The sequence below is a fragment of the Eublepharis macularius genome, chromosome 2 (genome assembly GCF_028583425.1).
Source record: "Eublepharis macularius isolate TG4126 chromosome 2, MPM_Emac_v1.0, whole genome shotgun sequence".
NCBI classification, from domain to species: Eukaryota; Metazoa; Chordata; class Lepidosauria; order Squamata; family Eublepharidae; genus Eublepharis; species Eublepharis macularius.
The window spans coordinates 79,105,208-79,121,592 of NC_072791.1; the positions used below are offsets into that span (position 1 = coordinate 79,105,208).

A 16,385-nucleotide genomic window follows, 5' to 3' on the forward strand; every position below is an offset into this window, starting at 1 on the left:
AGGTTTGTGGCCTTAAAATACCAACAGTCCTTTGCTTGTTAATCTGTACTCTGAGTTTTGAATTGTTTATGTATTTTATATGACTATTGCTGCTGAACTATGCTACCTCTACATGTATTAGAAGCTGTTATGACTGTTTGCTGCTTTGATGCTAATATCCTGTTTAGTTAAGATGTAGACAGGTAAGATGGTTGTTTTCACTCTCCTTCTGCATGGGAGGGTGTATGGAGGTTGCTAACTTGACACTAAGTCTTTAGAAAAAAATAGCTGAACTTAGGTTCTAGTTGTAAGGTTCGTGGCCTAGTGTAGAAATGTGTTTGCCAGAGCTGATTGGTAACACTTGTGGAACAGTCTCTTAAGTTCCCTAGAGATTTAACCTTGAAGAGGCTGTTCTTAGAGAGCTCTGTGCTTAACTCCCTAGTTTTTCATACAGCTGTAATGCCAATTAACAGCTTAGCATTGATTGGTTCTTGTGTTGCCAGGTGATTCACTGAGTTCTGAAAAGATGGCTTCTCAACTCTTTCAGGTCGGTCAGTTGTTCATCACAATGCAAGTGAGAAGCTAAAAGCTACATGCTATTTTATCACCCTTAGCATGTCCTTATGCTGAATCGACCAAGTATGAGAGAGGGCTTGCTTTCTGACGGATGGGTGAGATGTGCAACAATGAAAACCACTTAGAGATGCTTGAGTAGCTAGTTCTTAAGTTTTAGATAGGTAGTTTTAATACTTAGCAACAGTAATGATTTCTTATTTTAATGTCTGTTGCCTGAGTAAGAGTGCTTTGTGCTTTTTGGAGACACTCCTTAATAAACTTACCTCTTACTGAGTCTGGAATTCATGTCTTGTGCTTGGGTACACCGTGCATAAATAACTGGAACCACATCCTGCCTGCCTGGTTGCTGGAGTGGCTGGGGTCAGTGCCCAGAACTGGGAGGTGAAGTTGCTGTTCCCTGCAAGACCTTTCTGCCAGTAAGGAAGTGTTTGTTCTGATAGTGCACCAGGCGGCATGGGAGTCACTGCTGCATTGTAAGTCCTTCCCATTCTACTAGGTTAATGTCAGAAACCACAGGCCATGTGTCTTCCTGAAACTGGAACAGTGCCAGTGAGGGAAGAAGCAGTTAGCTTCACATGGCCTTGGGCTTCTTGCATTAACTTAGTGGTGTGGTAAGAACCACACTGGAGTTGTTCCCATGTTACTTGGGGTAACGGCAGAATAAATGCACAGAAACACTGCAACCATTGGTATCTGCTTAGATTCATTCTGTTGTATTTTCCTTTTTCAGGGGTTTCTCCACAAATGGAGGGATCGTGTATTCCTACTCCCACCAATACAGTATCATCATCAATAGGAAATTCAAATGGTGAAGAGGTGGGGCCTTCTGTCTACCTGGAAAGGCTAAAAATCCTCAGGCAGCGATGTGGCCTTGACAATGCAAAGGTATTACAAGTGTAACAATGTCTCAGCAGGCTCTATAGTGCTTCTTTGCTCACAACTCTTTCATCCTGGCTTGTTTTCAGTTGATATAGAGGTCTTTACTCTTGCTTGTAGTCTACTTGCTTTCATTAGACTCAAAGCCACTTCCAACGTTCTACAGAAGTGAGGAAGGATGAAACACAAGTGACCTGTGATATGCACTGCTACTTTTCATGCTTCTCCTGTAACTCTCTTGTTAACTAACTTTTAACCTGTAACTAACTTCTTAGTGTGCTTGTTGATCTCTCCTGCTATGAAATCCATGAACTTCAGGTGATGATCCCAGATCTTGCAGCAGATTTTACTACTTTCTTCTATATATCCCATGAACTGGCACTAGTGAGGGGGCACAAATAAGGTGTTTACCGCCAATGAGTGACTGAGTTGTGCCAGGGTATTGAATCTTAGGCTCTTGTCCTGCAGTTGTTTGTTCCATGAGTACATGAAGACTCTCAAGAGTACTGTTTTATATTAGAGGGGATAATGGGCATTGTGTGCACAGTGGCTAAAAAATAATCACAAAAAACATACAGCTGTGGTAATGGGACAGGTCTTAAGGGCAAAATTGCTGCAAGCTGTAGAAGTGAGATGCACTGTAGTACTGCCAACAGGAATCAGTAGGTGCACTCCTCTGACTGTACTCTGGGCCTGCTGTGAGAGCAACTTGTTTTCTTGCATCAGTGTCTATATGCTATTTAATCTAAAGTTTTTGAAGCGATCATTAGAAGCATCCAGAAAGCTGAACAGTTTTCTTAATTTCAGTAACTTCTGAATTAATTACATATTTGGTGAGGTAAGCTTGGTTACTTCAGAAAGGTATGGTACAAGTATGATGTTTGTATCGGTGTCGAGTAGGATCACTGGCATTAAATATCAAAACTTCAGTCTTTTATGTGGATTTGGTTTAGCACAGAAGTTGGGTGTTTATCATATGCTTATACAAGCAGATTTCTCTCCTTTGAACAATTACAGGTTGTAAGGGATGAAAAGACAACTCTGGATAGCCCATGTGTGGAACAAGTATCAAGCAGTTTAGCCACTTCATGAGTTGTGTTATAAATACAGAAGTGTGAACTTCATTCTGTATTTCTCAAGACTTGAAAGGATCAGTGTGGCACAAACCCATTGAGCTTGCATAACTGTAATTTTTGAATAAGTCTTCTATATTGTGTCTTTATTCCCAGCAGGAAGACAGACAACCATTGACTTCCCAGCTTTCCAAGCCATCAATCCCTACAGTTGCATCCTCCACAGATATGCTTCACAGTAAGCTTTCACAGCTCCGTGAGTCACGGGAACAATATCAGCATATTGATATGGACTCCAATCAGACCAACTCTTCTGGAACCACCACTTCCTCCACCACAGCATCCAATATTGATGACTTGAAAAAAAGACTGGAGAGAATAAAAAGCAGCCGCAAGTGAAATGGTATGAGAGCAGAGTCGTTCAGCCTTAGTTTACTAAACTAGAAGTCTTCATAGCTAAAGTGGCCTCATGTAGGCTTCATGTATACAAACTGGTTTATGTGTATAATACAGTGGATCTTACAGGAAGATCCAAGTAATTGTGGCACAAGTCTTTGTACATACTTTGCTTCTTTGTGAGCATCTTTTGACTGTAGAAGACTGTCTGTGTATTAGTTTTAGTGTACAGGCTTGTAAACAACCATCTTCCTGGTCAATACAGTTTCTCATAACTTGTTTTATTTGTAAAGTTGTCCTATGTTTCCTAGCTTTTAACTCTTAGAAGTTCTCCAGTGGATTCTCTTTTAATTTTGTGAATTTCTTCTCCATATAATCTTTGAACCGTTTCTGTATGGACGCATGGCATGAAGTAACTAATTTAAGTGTCTTTTTGTAAATAAAGTTTGCATTAACTCTCTGGGAGCAACAGTGACTGTGGTGGGAAGAGTCCGTCATTGTTTCTAGATGCCAGTGACTTGACATTTCTAGATTTGAGGAATGGCTAAATCCCAGCAATAGCACTGCATTGATACAATATACATTGAGGCTATGTGTTAAGGAACAGTAATTAAAAATGCAAGCACATTGCAGCTAGCTTTGTTGCTTTTGCCAGAGCCTCCTGAATGGTTTGGGGAGAAAGCTTTTCCTAATTATCTGTTCTGAAGAATCAGTTTCATCCCTTTTGATATTAGAAACTTTTGACATGGTAGATGAATTCAACATCTCTCATTCAAGACTGGCATGAGTTCTGTTCATGTGGTTTTCTGTTCATGTGGTCATTATACTTGCTGGAACCCTAAATATCTGAATATTCATATTTGATTTTGTTAAATTCTCAATTTAGTTGGCAGTCATAAGGCTGTTAGGGACCTTGCATGTCCAATGATTGCTGCTGATGGTTCAGAATGTCCCATTAGGACACTTTTTCGTGACTGCTTGTGCTGTGGAGTGAAAGATAAACATCAGGAGATTTCCTGAATCTGTTGCTGCTTTTATGTATGGGTTATGCTGTGTAACATCCCTGTACTTCTTAAGATCCGATTCACAGAACCTCAAAAGCATTTCAAGTTTTTTTTTCTTTTGTGTTTTCTAACTCTTCCCTGTGGCTCCAATTTTGGCTGTTTTGAACTAAGTCATATTGCAGCTTTGTATTGTAATCCTTTCCCATGAGTGACAGAGATCTGCTATTTTCATTTCCTTACAAATGTTAGGCCTTGATGTAGTGTTGTCTGTAACATAACTGCCAACTGTACCAAAACAACCAATTTAATTTATATAGAAACCTCATAGACCACTGTTTTATGTGTGCACTGATTTAAAAATGAAGCCCTCCATAGAGTACTAGTGTACATCTGCTCATGTGCTCTACAGTATCTTTTTTTTCCTAATCTTGGGTTAGCTCAGTTTATTCTTTTACGATCACTTATTGCAGGTAGGGCTATAAAAATGAATTAGCATCCCTGTTAGACCAGAGGGAATATTTAATTTTTTTAAAAAATGTAAATCATTATTTGCTTGCACTGTGGTGTGCCTTGAAATGATGCAAAATGTTTGTGGTTTTTGGGGCTAAAATTTTCTTGTGAATTTTCAGAGCACAGTCTCTTTTGTAGCTGATGCCCTATTTTTAATTTCATTCTATAGAAAAAGGTTACGACATAGCCTACTGAATCACTTCATTGGTAGGATAAATGTACTGATAATGGCAGGTAATGGCAGTTCGATACATTTTATAAAAAGTTGACATAGATTAGATTGGAAATGCAATGAAGCTTCTGTGACAAACTTTCTGTTTTGTCTACAATAGCTTTTTCTCTCTCCCCAGGACAACAGTGCAGATTTGCTTTTATGATATGTTTTTCATTTTCAGTATTGATTTCAGCAATGCCTGGTAGGCCACTTGTAGCTTAACCTAAAGCCAGGGGAAAAGTTTCTACAGAACGTTTGAATAAATGTTACGTTTTACTACTAAATTTCTCTGTACTGCCTAAATCTTGGCAATATAACTCTGAAAAGCACTATAGAAGAAATGAAACCAGTTTCTCTCTTTGCCAGTGACTGGGAACATTTCTTTGATGTATCGGTGGATTGTATAGAGAAGAACATTTACTTTTAATGAGTGTAAACAAATGTTAACTGTCAATATTATATAACTTGGCATTCCAGTTTTTAATGGAGCTTCACTCACTCAGTGGATAAATGACTGCTGCTGTAGAAAAGGCTTGGTTAACAGCTCTCAAAAAAGTGGGATCCATTGCTTTGTTTTCTGATATGCTACTGTGAATATTTCTTAATGGATTAAATAAAACTTCATCCCACTAACTGCGGTTACAACCTGTTTGTTGCCCCTCAGATATCTGCCCATCAGTAATTCAGTGTAGTGTTTGGAGCTTACCTGGTCTGTTCTATCTTCCCCTCCTGAGAAGAATGAAGATCAGGACCAGCCACAGACCAAGATATAAAGTTTGATCTTGATTACATTTTGCCAAGCATAAATTTAAACTTTGGCCCAGTTTGAAGGAACCCATTTGTAGCATACCTTCTGCCTTAAAACTGTGTATCAGTGGCATAGAAGAGGAGGTATGACTGGCACTTTTACCCGCTACTGATGCTACTTGGTAAACAATTTAAGAGAAGTGTTTTTCTTTTTTCCAACAATATCCATGCCCTCGGTTTGCTGCTTATAGCTAGTTTGCTTTGTATCTTTCTTAGCAGATTTTCTGCATATCCTTCATCTACCGAAGAAAATATTTCCATTCAATAACTTTAAAATAATTATGTCATTCTCTGTTTAGTGTCTTGCAGTAGTTGAATTCTGCAAGGCAAACTTCTTGCTTCTCTTCTTTCAGTCCATCATTGAAGCTACAAGAACTGTACCATGTGGTTCTGCTATGTTCTTCTAAGTTAAACCAAGTTACAAATGTTGAGCTTTCTTTACCAAACAGCAATTCTATACACTTAGGGAATAGGTCTCATTGAACTAGGAGACACTTCTAGTAACTCAGGCAATAAAATAAAGAACTTGCTTATTTGACCCAACGTGTTTGCTTGGCAGCAGAACCTGCCATGACAACTTTATGAGAAATGTTCGTACTGCTTTACACATTCAGTTTTTGCTACTGGTACCAGAGTTGATCCTTGGTGCGGAACCTTTATTGCAGTTTGGCCAGATAGTTACTATAATGTTTTCTTTGTACACATACTTTTAGAACCTGGGCTGTAGGTTGAGATGAAATTCCTTTTAGTTCCCATGTTTCTCGACAATCTTTTTCAACCACTTCTTCAGGCGGAACACATGGGTATAGAATCCATATTTACCATCGCGATCACAGCCTTCTCCCCATGAGACGATACCCACCTGATACCACCTGTTATCTTGTGGGTTCTGAAGGGGGGGAAATGAGAAAGTAGATATAATACCAAAATGCATAGGTCGTAAGAATGAAAGGGGAGGTGATCATCTGAGACAGGATTATGTGTATACAGGGAAGTGCATGGATCAAGAGAAAAGCTTCATAATGCAGTAGTGAGAGCAGAATGCAGCTAGTGGTTCTCTTATAAAAAGAAACTTTAATCTTGGAAAACTGGAATGGCTGAAGGGTCAAGAAATGGGGCTTCGGTATTCTGCATATCCTTGTCCTTCAGCAGAATTAATTAAACAGAACAAGCTAATGCAGATGTTTTAATTGCATGACAAACATGTTGCAGCCTTTTCATTACTGACCAGAGGCCCTATACTGAAAGAATGGTGCTTGAATAGGTAGATCTACAGGCCTGATTCTATATAGCTAACAGTGGGCTCCCAGCATCTGTTTTAGGCTTGATATAAATATTTGGGCCCATTTCCAAGTGATCCAGTACTGAACTTGAGGGTACAAAGGAAGGACAGCTGTTTTACTTTATGTACCTCTTTCGTTGACTGCGGTCTTTTAAAAGTTTGTGTTATTGTATCACTCTAAACATCACACGTACCTTCATGACAAATGGGCCCCCACTGTCACCTTCACATGCATCCCCTCTCTTAGAGTCATCGGGACTATATCCTAAAAAAGATGGAAGCCAGTCAGTTATGGCTGACAACAAGGGATCTGCCTTGCCCTTTTCCTAGTTATCATACTATCGTCTTTGTTACTTTCGATATAAACTTAGGCAGCCCTATACTTGTCCTTTTGCCCTAAGCGGCCACCAAGATGCTCACGAAAGCTCAGCCCTTTGCGACAAATATAGCTGCTGTATGTATTCTGGCATTGCTACATAAAACAGTGAACATATCTGAAAAATCTGGGCCACTAGAGTTTCCAGGCAAATAAACACAACAATCATATGTCCACGCTTTTATAAGTCCGTGACAAGGAATAGGCATGTTTGCTATGGAATGTATAGAGGTACCTTTTGTTATCTAAAAATGAGACTTAATTCCATCTCTGCAGCTCTTTCTCCCAAGTTGCTTTGACTATTCTTCCCTTGATAGTTTTATTTAATTGCCTCCAACTTCACCTGGAACAGAATGTCTGTGTATTCTGTTATGACTGACTTCATTTTTTACAGACTAAAGAACAACCATGGCTGGCTTTCTGTGTCTGCTTGTTGCACAAATGGCAAAGCAAATGTTTGTAGAAGGTGCACACATTCAGCCTACAAGCATATATGCAATCTTATCCCCCATGTCATTCAACCTGTATATAAAGCCTTTAATATAAATCATACATAGCATTCTATCCAAATCCTGTAGCAACGCAGTCGATGTTTTAAGACACTGCCTGACTGCTGTGGTCAAATGGGTGAAAGTGAACTAAGTAGTGGTGGTTGGGAAACCAGAAATCTTAAATATTATACTTCCAAATTTTGATAGGGTTCAGCTGTCATTTCTTGACTTGGCCAAGAGTGTCAGGGTTATACAAGATTCACCATGACTGCTGCTTAGTTTAACCTGGAAAATGGCTCCAACACTTGGACCTGGCTCATCTGGCCTCCTGGATCTATGCCATGATAACATCAAGGCTAGACTGCTGTAATGCACTCTACATAGGTCTCTCCTCAAAATCAACTAGGAGACTCTAGTTGGTGCAGAAAGCCACAACTCAGGTATTGTTAGGAACTATGTGGACCATGCCTATTATACTCATTCTGCAGTCACTTCACTAGCTACCAATCAGTTACCAAGTTCAATTAAAGGTATTGGCTACTGCTTACAAACTGGATTCAGAAAAGGAAGAGGCACTAGAGATTGTTGCAACTTCACAATAGAGCACACCAGAGAATTTTAGAAGAAAAAAAGGCTGTTTTTTTATAGATTATAACAACAGTGTGGTTAATATACCACTCTTCTAGACAAATCAGTGCCTGCTCAGAGCAGTGATCAAAGTCATTGTTATCCCTACAATACAGCTGGGGGAGCTTGGGTTGAGGGAAGTAGGTTTTCCAAAGCCACCTACTGAGCTCATGGCAGTAGTGGGATTCAAACCACCAGAGAGGTGACTCACTCAACCACTTAATCACTACAGCAGCTTTTGACTGTGTGGATAATGAAAAGCTATGGTTGTCATTAAAAGAAATGGGTGTGGCACAATGTCTGTGTTGATGTGCAACCCGTACTCTGGACAAGAGGTTACTATTAGGACAGAATATGGGGAAACAGAATGGTTTCCAATTAACAAAAGTGTCAGAGAACAATGTATATTATCTCCCCACTTGTTCAACCAATATGCAGACTGTATCATAAGGAAAGCTAGATTAGATGAAGGGGGAGTGAAAACTGCTGGAAGGGACATTAGCAATTTTTGAGATACGCAGATCACACCATGTTACTGGCCGAAAATAATGAACTTGAAAAAACAACTAATGAAGGTTAAAGGAGAAACTGTCAAAGCAGTTGAACATCAAGAAGACAAAAGTAATGACTACAAAAGACTTTCGCAGCCTCAAGGTTAACAATGAAGAAATTGAAATTGCTTTTTTGTTCCTTGGTTAAATCACTAAAAGGCAGACTGCAGTCAAGAAATCAAAAGGAGATTGAGACTTGTAAGGGCAGCGATAAAGAAACTAGAAAAGATCCTTAAGAATAAGTATGTGTTGCTGAGGATCAAGACAATCCACACTATGGTATTCCCTATTACTATGTATGGATGTGAAAGTTGAACAAACAAGAAAGCTGACAGGAAGAAAATTGTCGAAGGCTTTCACGGCCGGAGAACGATGGTTGTTGGGGGTTTTCCGGGCTGTATTGCTGTGGTCTTGGCATTGTAGTTCCTGACGTTTCGCCAGCAGCTGTGGCTGGCATCTTCAGAGGTGTAGCACCAAAAGACAGAGATCTCTCAGTGTCACAGTGTGGAAAAGATGTAGGTCATTTGTATCTACTCAGGAGGGGTGGGGTTGAGCTGAGTCATTCTGTAAGAGTTTCCCAGGGTGTGGAATGCTAATGGCGGGAGGCTTCACTGTATCCTGAGGAGGTTCTTTTGCATATGGATTGGTGCTTGATGTGCTAATCTTCTCTGCAGGGCTATTGTCGGGTGTGGAGTGTTTTGTTGGCCTGGTGTTTTTCAGAACTGGAGCCCATGCTCTGTTCATTCTTAAGGTTTCTTCTTTCCTGTTGAAGTTTTGCTTATGCTTGTGAATTGAGGGAGTTTTTGAATCATCTCAACAACATCCACCTGAACATACAATTCACAATGGAGAAAGAAAGTGAGGGAAAACTCTCATTCCTGGATACCTTGGTCATCCGCAAAGCAAACTTTCAGTTAGGTCACAAGGTCTACAGGAAACCAACTCACACTGATCGGTACTTACACAAAAACTCCAATCACCACCCCCGACAGAAAAGAGGCATAATGAAAACATTAGTGGATCGTGCAAGACGGATATGTGAGCCGCGCTTTCTCAATGAGGAAATTAATCATCTAAACCACGCACTTCAGGCAAATGGCTACTCCAGAAATGAAATCCGAAGAGCAATCAAACCCAGGATGAATCAAACAACCAAGGAAAAACAGTCACCTACAGGAAAAGTGTTTTTGCCATATATCAAAGGAATTACTGATCAGATGGGAAAGCTTATGGAAAAGCATAACCTTCAAGCAGTATTCAGACCCACCCGAAAAATACAACAGATGCTACGATCAGCAAAAGACGGCAGAGACCCCCTCACCTCTGCAGGAGTATACCGTATACCCTGCAGCTGTGGACAAGTTTACATCGGGACCACAAAGCGTAGCATCCAGACAAGAATAAAAGAACATGAAAGACACTGCAGACTTGGACAGCCTGAAAAATCAGCAGTGGCTGAACATAGCCTAACTCAAACAGGGCACAGTATCTTATTCCAGGACACCAAAATACTGGACAACACTTCCAACTACTTTGTCAGACTGCACAGGGAAGCCATTGAAATTCACAAGCATAAGCAAAACTTCAACAGGAAAGAAGAAACCTTAAGAATGAACAGAGCATGGGCTCCAGTTCTGAAAAACACCAGGCCAACAAAACACTCCACACCCGACAATAGCCCTGCAGAGAAGATTAGCACATCAAGCACCAATCCATATGCAAAAGAACCTCCTCAGGATACAGTGAAGCCTCCCGCCATTAGCATTCCACACCCTGGGAAACTCTTACAGAATGACTCAGCTCAACCCCACCCCTCCTGAGTAGATACAAATGACCTACATCTTTTCCACACTGTGACACTGAGAGATCTCTGTCTTTTGGTGCTACACCTCTGAAGATGCCAGCCACAGCTGCTGGCGAAACGTCAGGAACTACAATGCCAAGACCACGGCAATACAGCCCGGAAAACCCCCAACAACCAGGAAGAAAATTGATTGATCTGAAATGCGGTGTTAGAGGAAAGTTTTATGGATACCGTGGATGTCCAAAAATACAAATAAGTGGATTCTAGATCAAATCAGATTTTCCCTAGAAGCTAAAAGCTGAGGCTATTGTACTTTTGTGACATCACGAGAAGACGAGACTGGAAAACAATAATGCTGGGCAAAGTTGAAGGCAGTAGAAAAAAGGAAGGCTCAGAATTAGATGGCTTGACTTAATAAAGGAATTCATGACCTTCAGTTTGCAAGATCTCAGAAAGTCTGTTAATGATAGGACATTTTGGAGGTTGTTAATTAATAGGCTCTTCATAAATCAGAAGCTACTTGATGGCACATAACACACACACGCTACAAATAAAGCCCCTGATGGCCTTGGACCCTCATATCTGCAAGAGCAACCTCTGTCCCACCATGACAATTCTCCTCTGAACAGGGCCTTCTGTAGGAGCTACCCTGCAGATAGGTAAAATCAACAACTAACTATCTGTACATGTGCTTTCTTTGTAGTGGCCCCCATCCTGTGGAACGGCCTACCTGAGGAGGTCAGGAAGACGCCCATGCTTCTGGCATTTTGCAAACTATATAACAATTGTTCAAGAAAGCATCTTTATAAGGGAAATGGGGTTACATCATAACAAACTGGCCCAAGAAAACGTATTGTGTTTCTACTGCCATAATACCATGTTATATATTGTTTAACATGTCATGTTTAAAACGTACGCTTTGTTCAGACAACAGCTGTTTCAAATTTCTGCTATTTCTAGCTCTATTGCTGTGCTTATTAGATGTCTCATCCTGTTGATTGCATTGAGTGGTCCACCTTGAGTCTCAGTGAGAAAGGCAGACACTAAGTAATGTAAACAGTTGTAAATGAAACAAAACAGGTTTGTATTCTGAAGCAGCTAGGAGACACCTTTTGACCATCAGCTTTCCTTCCCCACAGAGCTTTGTGCACAACACAGACATACTTCACTCTCCCTGTCTCTAAGCAGGAAACTATCTATCTGGCTAGCATAAATCTTATAGAAACTAAGTCCAAGTAGGGCTCGCTGAACCTAACTATGCACCTGTCTACACCTATGCTATGCAGCAACTTAATTCAGGGAATATCACTGACTCAGCAAAAGGCAACACCATCATCTCTCATACTAAATTGGAGAATGACCATATGCTTCACATTTGAGGCCTCTGGGTTACTGTCTCATTTTACATTAGGTTCTTCAGTCTGAAGGGCCAGACCCCCTCATGCTGTGGGGTAGGGGCAGCAGTAATAAGGCCAGATTTTCCAAACAGCAGAAGTGATTCTGCAGGCTGAAGATTGTGGTCCTTAGTCTATGCATGTTTATGGGCTGATGCCACAGTAAAGTTTCCATAAGTAATCATTTGCTACTGTTTAAGAGAATTGTTTTCCAACCAGGGTTTCATAGAATCCTGAAGGACTTTGTCAGAGGTTCTGTGAGAAGTTGATCAAGAATTCAACATTTGTACAAAAATAAACTTTATTTTGATCTGATATTTTGATACTTGAAAAAAAAAATCTCTAATATATAAAAGGCAAGCCATGTTACCGACGTCTCACTTTTTATCCTGGCACAGGCTCAGTGAGTTGTCTGCAACACAGCAACAGAGAAGCCCAGAGAAGCAGAGGTAGAGAGGCCCAGCGGAGCGCTGTGCCTCTCCCAAGGCCTCCATGGTGCGGCCTTCCCAATAATACCAAAAATGCTTCACATTTTTCTTATGTTGTAAGTTGACACATGCACGCAACAGCTGTTTACAAATAATATTTTTGACAATAACTTAGCAGTAATTGAATAGTGCTCCCTGCCATCAACTTTCCTGGTCTGTAAGTGTTTCCATAGTTAGGGGTTCCTCAGGATTTGAAAAATCAATTTAGGAGTTCCTCCGTGGAAAGAGGTTGGGCAACACTGGTTCAGGGTAACAATAGTCAATTACCTTGTAACCTCAACAGAATCAAATTGGCTAGTTCTCTTGCTCTATCGTGATTAAGTTGCTTGAGTTAGTTGGAATGCTTTGCTCTTTCAATACCATACCATATATACAAAAACTCATGCCAGTTATTATGTAAAAGAAAGTATTACATGCTTAGGAAAACTCACCTGCACAGAACATATTGTCTGTGATTTTAATTTTTGTGGATGCCTTACAAGTGTCTCGATCCACAATGGGAAGGTTCACTAGCTGCAGATAGGTGGGTAAGTCATTAACGCTAGCGCTCCAGGTCTCAAAAAGGTTTCCCCAACCAGTCACACGTCCTTTGTACCCCGTCAACAGCAGGCTGCAGAAAAAGATTAAAGTTTAAAACAAGATGGTTTTACTGCAGAGAAGGGTTAGAATTTATCAGAAAACGAACTCTCATTACAATAAACCTTCAAGCAAGAATTTGTTTGTATTGTCGAAGGCTTTCACGGCCAGAGAACGATGGTTGTTGTGGGTTTTCCGGGCTGTATTGCCATGGTCTTGGCATTGTGCCAAGACAACAATGCCAAGACCACGGCAATACAGCCCGGAAAACCCACAACAACCAAGAATTTGTTTGATTTAATTTTATTTGGTTTTCTTTATAAAACTGCTTTAACAAAATTTTATTCCAGCCTAAGCTTTTGTGTACTAGAACCCACTTCTTTGGATGCAAGATGTTGGTGCATAGGATGTGTCTTCAGCAACAGGACTCCAATCTGGCACCCATATGAAAATGCCAGGGTATACAGCAGATGCAGAGTCACTGCACATTCAAAGGGAGTCATCACCAGCCTTGGCAGCAGCCAGAGTTTCCAGTACTGAAAGAGGCTCGCCACAATTATTAGCAAGGAGAATTTTAATTTTGTCCTTTTGCAAAAGGATGTTCTGTTTTGCATACTTTTATCCCACCCTTTTCTCCAAAGAGCTCAGAGTGATGTATGTGGTCTTCCTTCCCCTATCTTTATAGCCGGTGTGATTTAGTGGTTATTGTTGGGCTAGGCTCTAGGAGACCAAGTTTAAAATCTCCATGATGCTGTGAAAGCTTGACTGGGTACCCTTTTGTCAGTCACACACTTTCAACTTAAGCTATCTCACAGGGTTGTTGTGGGTATAAAATGGAGAGAAGAACTATGTGAGCTGCTTTGAGTCTTCATTGGGGAAAAGTATGGACGTATATGAAGTAAAATAATCTTTACAACAACCAGTAAAGTAGATTAAGCTGAGAAATGGTGACTGGCCCAAGGTCAGCTAGTAAGGCTCATATTAGAGAATGGATTTGACCCAGGGTTCTAGTCTATGCTCTATCACATTGACAATAAAGACTGACCTTTGAGGAGGAAGGAAGAAGGGACCATTTGTGTTTAAAGGTAAATGCTTTTTCTCCTTAATTTGCAGAACAGCCTGTGCCTCCCCTGTCCCAAATAAGCCTTGTTTTCTGTAAGTCTACAATCTTTTGCTTACCTTTTTTGAGAATAAACCTGTAAAGAGTGGGCAAAAAGAGTGGGCAAACCCTCTGGGCCTGGTTCTGGTGCTGATAACAGCCACACAGTACCCCAGAAGCTCTCCCAGAGTAGTATGCCCCGCCTGTTTGTACCAGACTCACCGGTTTCAGGGTTCTTAGCTGGAAGCCCTTGTGCACAGCAGGCAGACACTCAAGACACAGGAAGGATAATTATTTATTAGCTCAAGAGAACAGTCAAATTAACAATACTCACTCTTGAGGCAAAGCAATGGCAATAAAAAAAAAGAGCTTGACCTAATCTTAGCTAAAACAAAGCCCACTAGACAAATAGGTACCCAACCTCCATGCTCCTGTGATTCAGCCTTCCTTTTTTTTCTTTTCAATCCACCCAGCCTTTTTCTTAAGCCTGGGGGAGGAGCCGCCTAATCAAGGACAACCACCAGGTGCACTTAATTAGCCACTTATCCACTGTTCTAGACAAAACCCAGTTTAGATTCTTGGGATTTGCTTCCAAGTAAACACAGTTAGGATTAGACTATTATTTAGGTGGAATGTTAGGCTTTCTGGCAGCTAAATTATATTTCCTTCGTAAAAACTATTATTTCTATTCTTGAGAAATTTTATTTTTTATTTAGGAAAAGATTAAGGATTTTTCTGCAACTGGAACGTTTTGTGGTTTGGATACCTTCCACAACTAAGAAATCCAGTTTTATTTACCTGGCTTTTTCTCTTGGTGGCAGCTCACAGCCTGATAGTGAAGAGTAGCTACCCTTAGCATCCTCTTTCTTTGGAGGAAAGATAGGTTACAAATATTTTAAATAAATACTTAAGTACCGAAGTTTTATTTTCCCACACTGGCTGCCATTCCAGTTTTCATGAGTGACAGGAGTGCAAAGAGAATAGTTTGTGATACACACAATATGCCCTGAGCTGGATAGCCCAGGTGAGCCTGATCTCAACAGATCTCAGAAGCTAAGCAGAGTTGGCCTTGGTTAGTAATTGAATGGGAGACCTCCAACGAAGACCAGGGCTGCAGACGCAGGCAATGGCAAACCACCTCCATTACTCCCTTGCCATGAAAACCCCACCAGGGCACCACATACACACACATTCACAATATAGATTTTACTTAAAGGATTTATTGAATTTGTTCACTGATCCCATTAACTGAAAGTTTAAATGTCACTTAACAGAGAACTTGAATTTGTAGATCATCACAGAATCATTTTGGATGGGGCTCTTTCCATGAAAACCACACATACACACAAAACCCTCATCCAGAGGTTTCTGGCTCCACCTCTTCTATTAAACTTTCTCACCTTTGCACAATCTCTTTGGTAGGCAAGCAGACTGGTTGGATGTAGTCACTGAAAGGAACAGGCTTCCTCAAGCGCAACAATGCAATATCCCGATCTAGATTCTCCTTCCAGTTATATTTGGGATGGATGGTTATTTTGTCCAGCAAGGCAATTTTTTCCATGGTCTTTTCATGTCTAAAAGGTTCCAAAAGGAGAAAAGCAACTGCATCATTTAAATATTAACAAAAGACTTCCAATCTATCCACATTGTTTACAACAATCAAGTCCAATGGACAGTAAATTGAAGCTCTCTTTCACACAAAGTATTTCAAGATTATAAAAGATGCGTACTTTGGGTTGAGGGGGAATTAATAGAAGGGTGGCCTTAATCTGGAAAGGTTTTCTTAATGTCAAGAGATGTGATGATGCCTAGAAACATGATTTCCATCAGTGTCCTTTTGTCTATTATGACGATTGATTATAAAAAACCTTTACCGCACTTACATTTTCCTGTTATGTTTGCCAATTCGCACAACGAGGTCATCTGCTGTGAAGTTCTTATCCCAGGGAGGGTAGAAGATACAATGAGCAGCTGTCAGGATCAAACGATTACTTATGAGGCTGGCACCACACAGCAATTCTTGAGGGCTCTTCCTGAACAGCATCACTTGCCTAGAATAAAGTCAGGGGAAATGCCCAGGGCAAGTAGTTTATCAGATGCATTAAAGAAAAAAGATGAGCTGCACATAGGCTTGTGTCTGCACTGGCAGGCTTCTGTGCAAAAGAGGAATGTCAGAAATACTCTCATCAAAGGCTTCTTCTTGGGGCTGCTATGGCAGCTGTACCACAAGAATTGGCCGACACGACCTGTGTGGTCCTGATA

General features: G+C 40.6%; 2 protein-coding genes across 2 annotated transcripts in view; one reads left to right on the plus strand and one right to left on the minus strand.

Annotated features, from left to right (window-relative positions):
- Window positions 1–3,375, plus strand: part of CKAP5 (cytoskeleton associated protein 5) — a 124,713-nt gene extending 121,338 nt beyond the window's left edge. Inside the window, exons 43-44 of the mRNA XM_054971137.1 lie at window positions 1,286–1,440; window positions 2,661–3,375. Of these exons, the coding sequence (XP_054827112.1) occupies window positions 1,286–1,440; window positions 2,661–2,903 (398 nt within the window). The 3' untranslated portion in view covers window positions 2,904–3,375. The remainder of the gene's footprint in view (window positions 1–1,285; window positions 1,441–2,660) is intronic.
- Window positions 3,376–6,065: 2,690 nt separating this feature from the next.
- Window positions 6,066–16,385, minus strand: part of F2 (coagulation factor II, thrombin) — a 28,606-nt gene continuing 18,286 nt past the window's right edge. Inside the window, exons 10-14 of the mRNA XM_054971138.1 lie at window positions 16,007–16,174; window positions 15,524–15,697; window positions 12,880–13,058; window positions 6,912–6,982; window positions 6,066–6,324 (exon numbers count right to left, since the gene is read on the minus strand). Of these exons, the coding sequence (XP_054827113.1) occupies window positions 6,181–6,324; window positions 6,912–6,982; window positions 12,880–13,058; window positions 15,524–15,697; window positions 16,007–16,174 (736 nt within the window). The 3' untranslated portion in view covers window positions 6,066–6,180. The remainder of the gene's footprint in view (window positions 6,325–6,911; window positions 6,983–12,879; window positions 13,059–15,523; window positions 15,698–16,006; window positions 16,175–16,385) is intronic.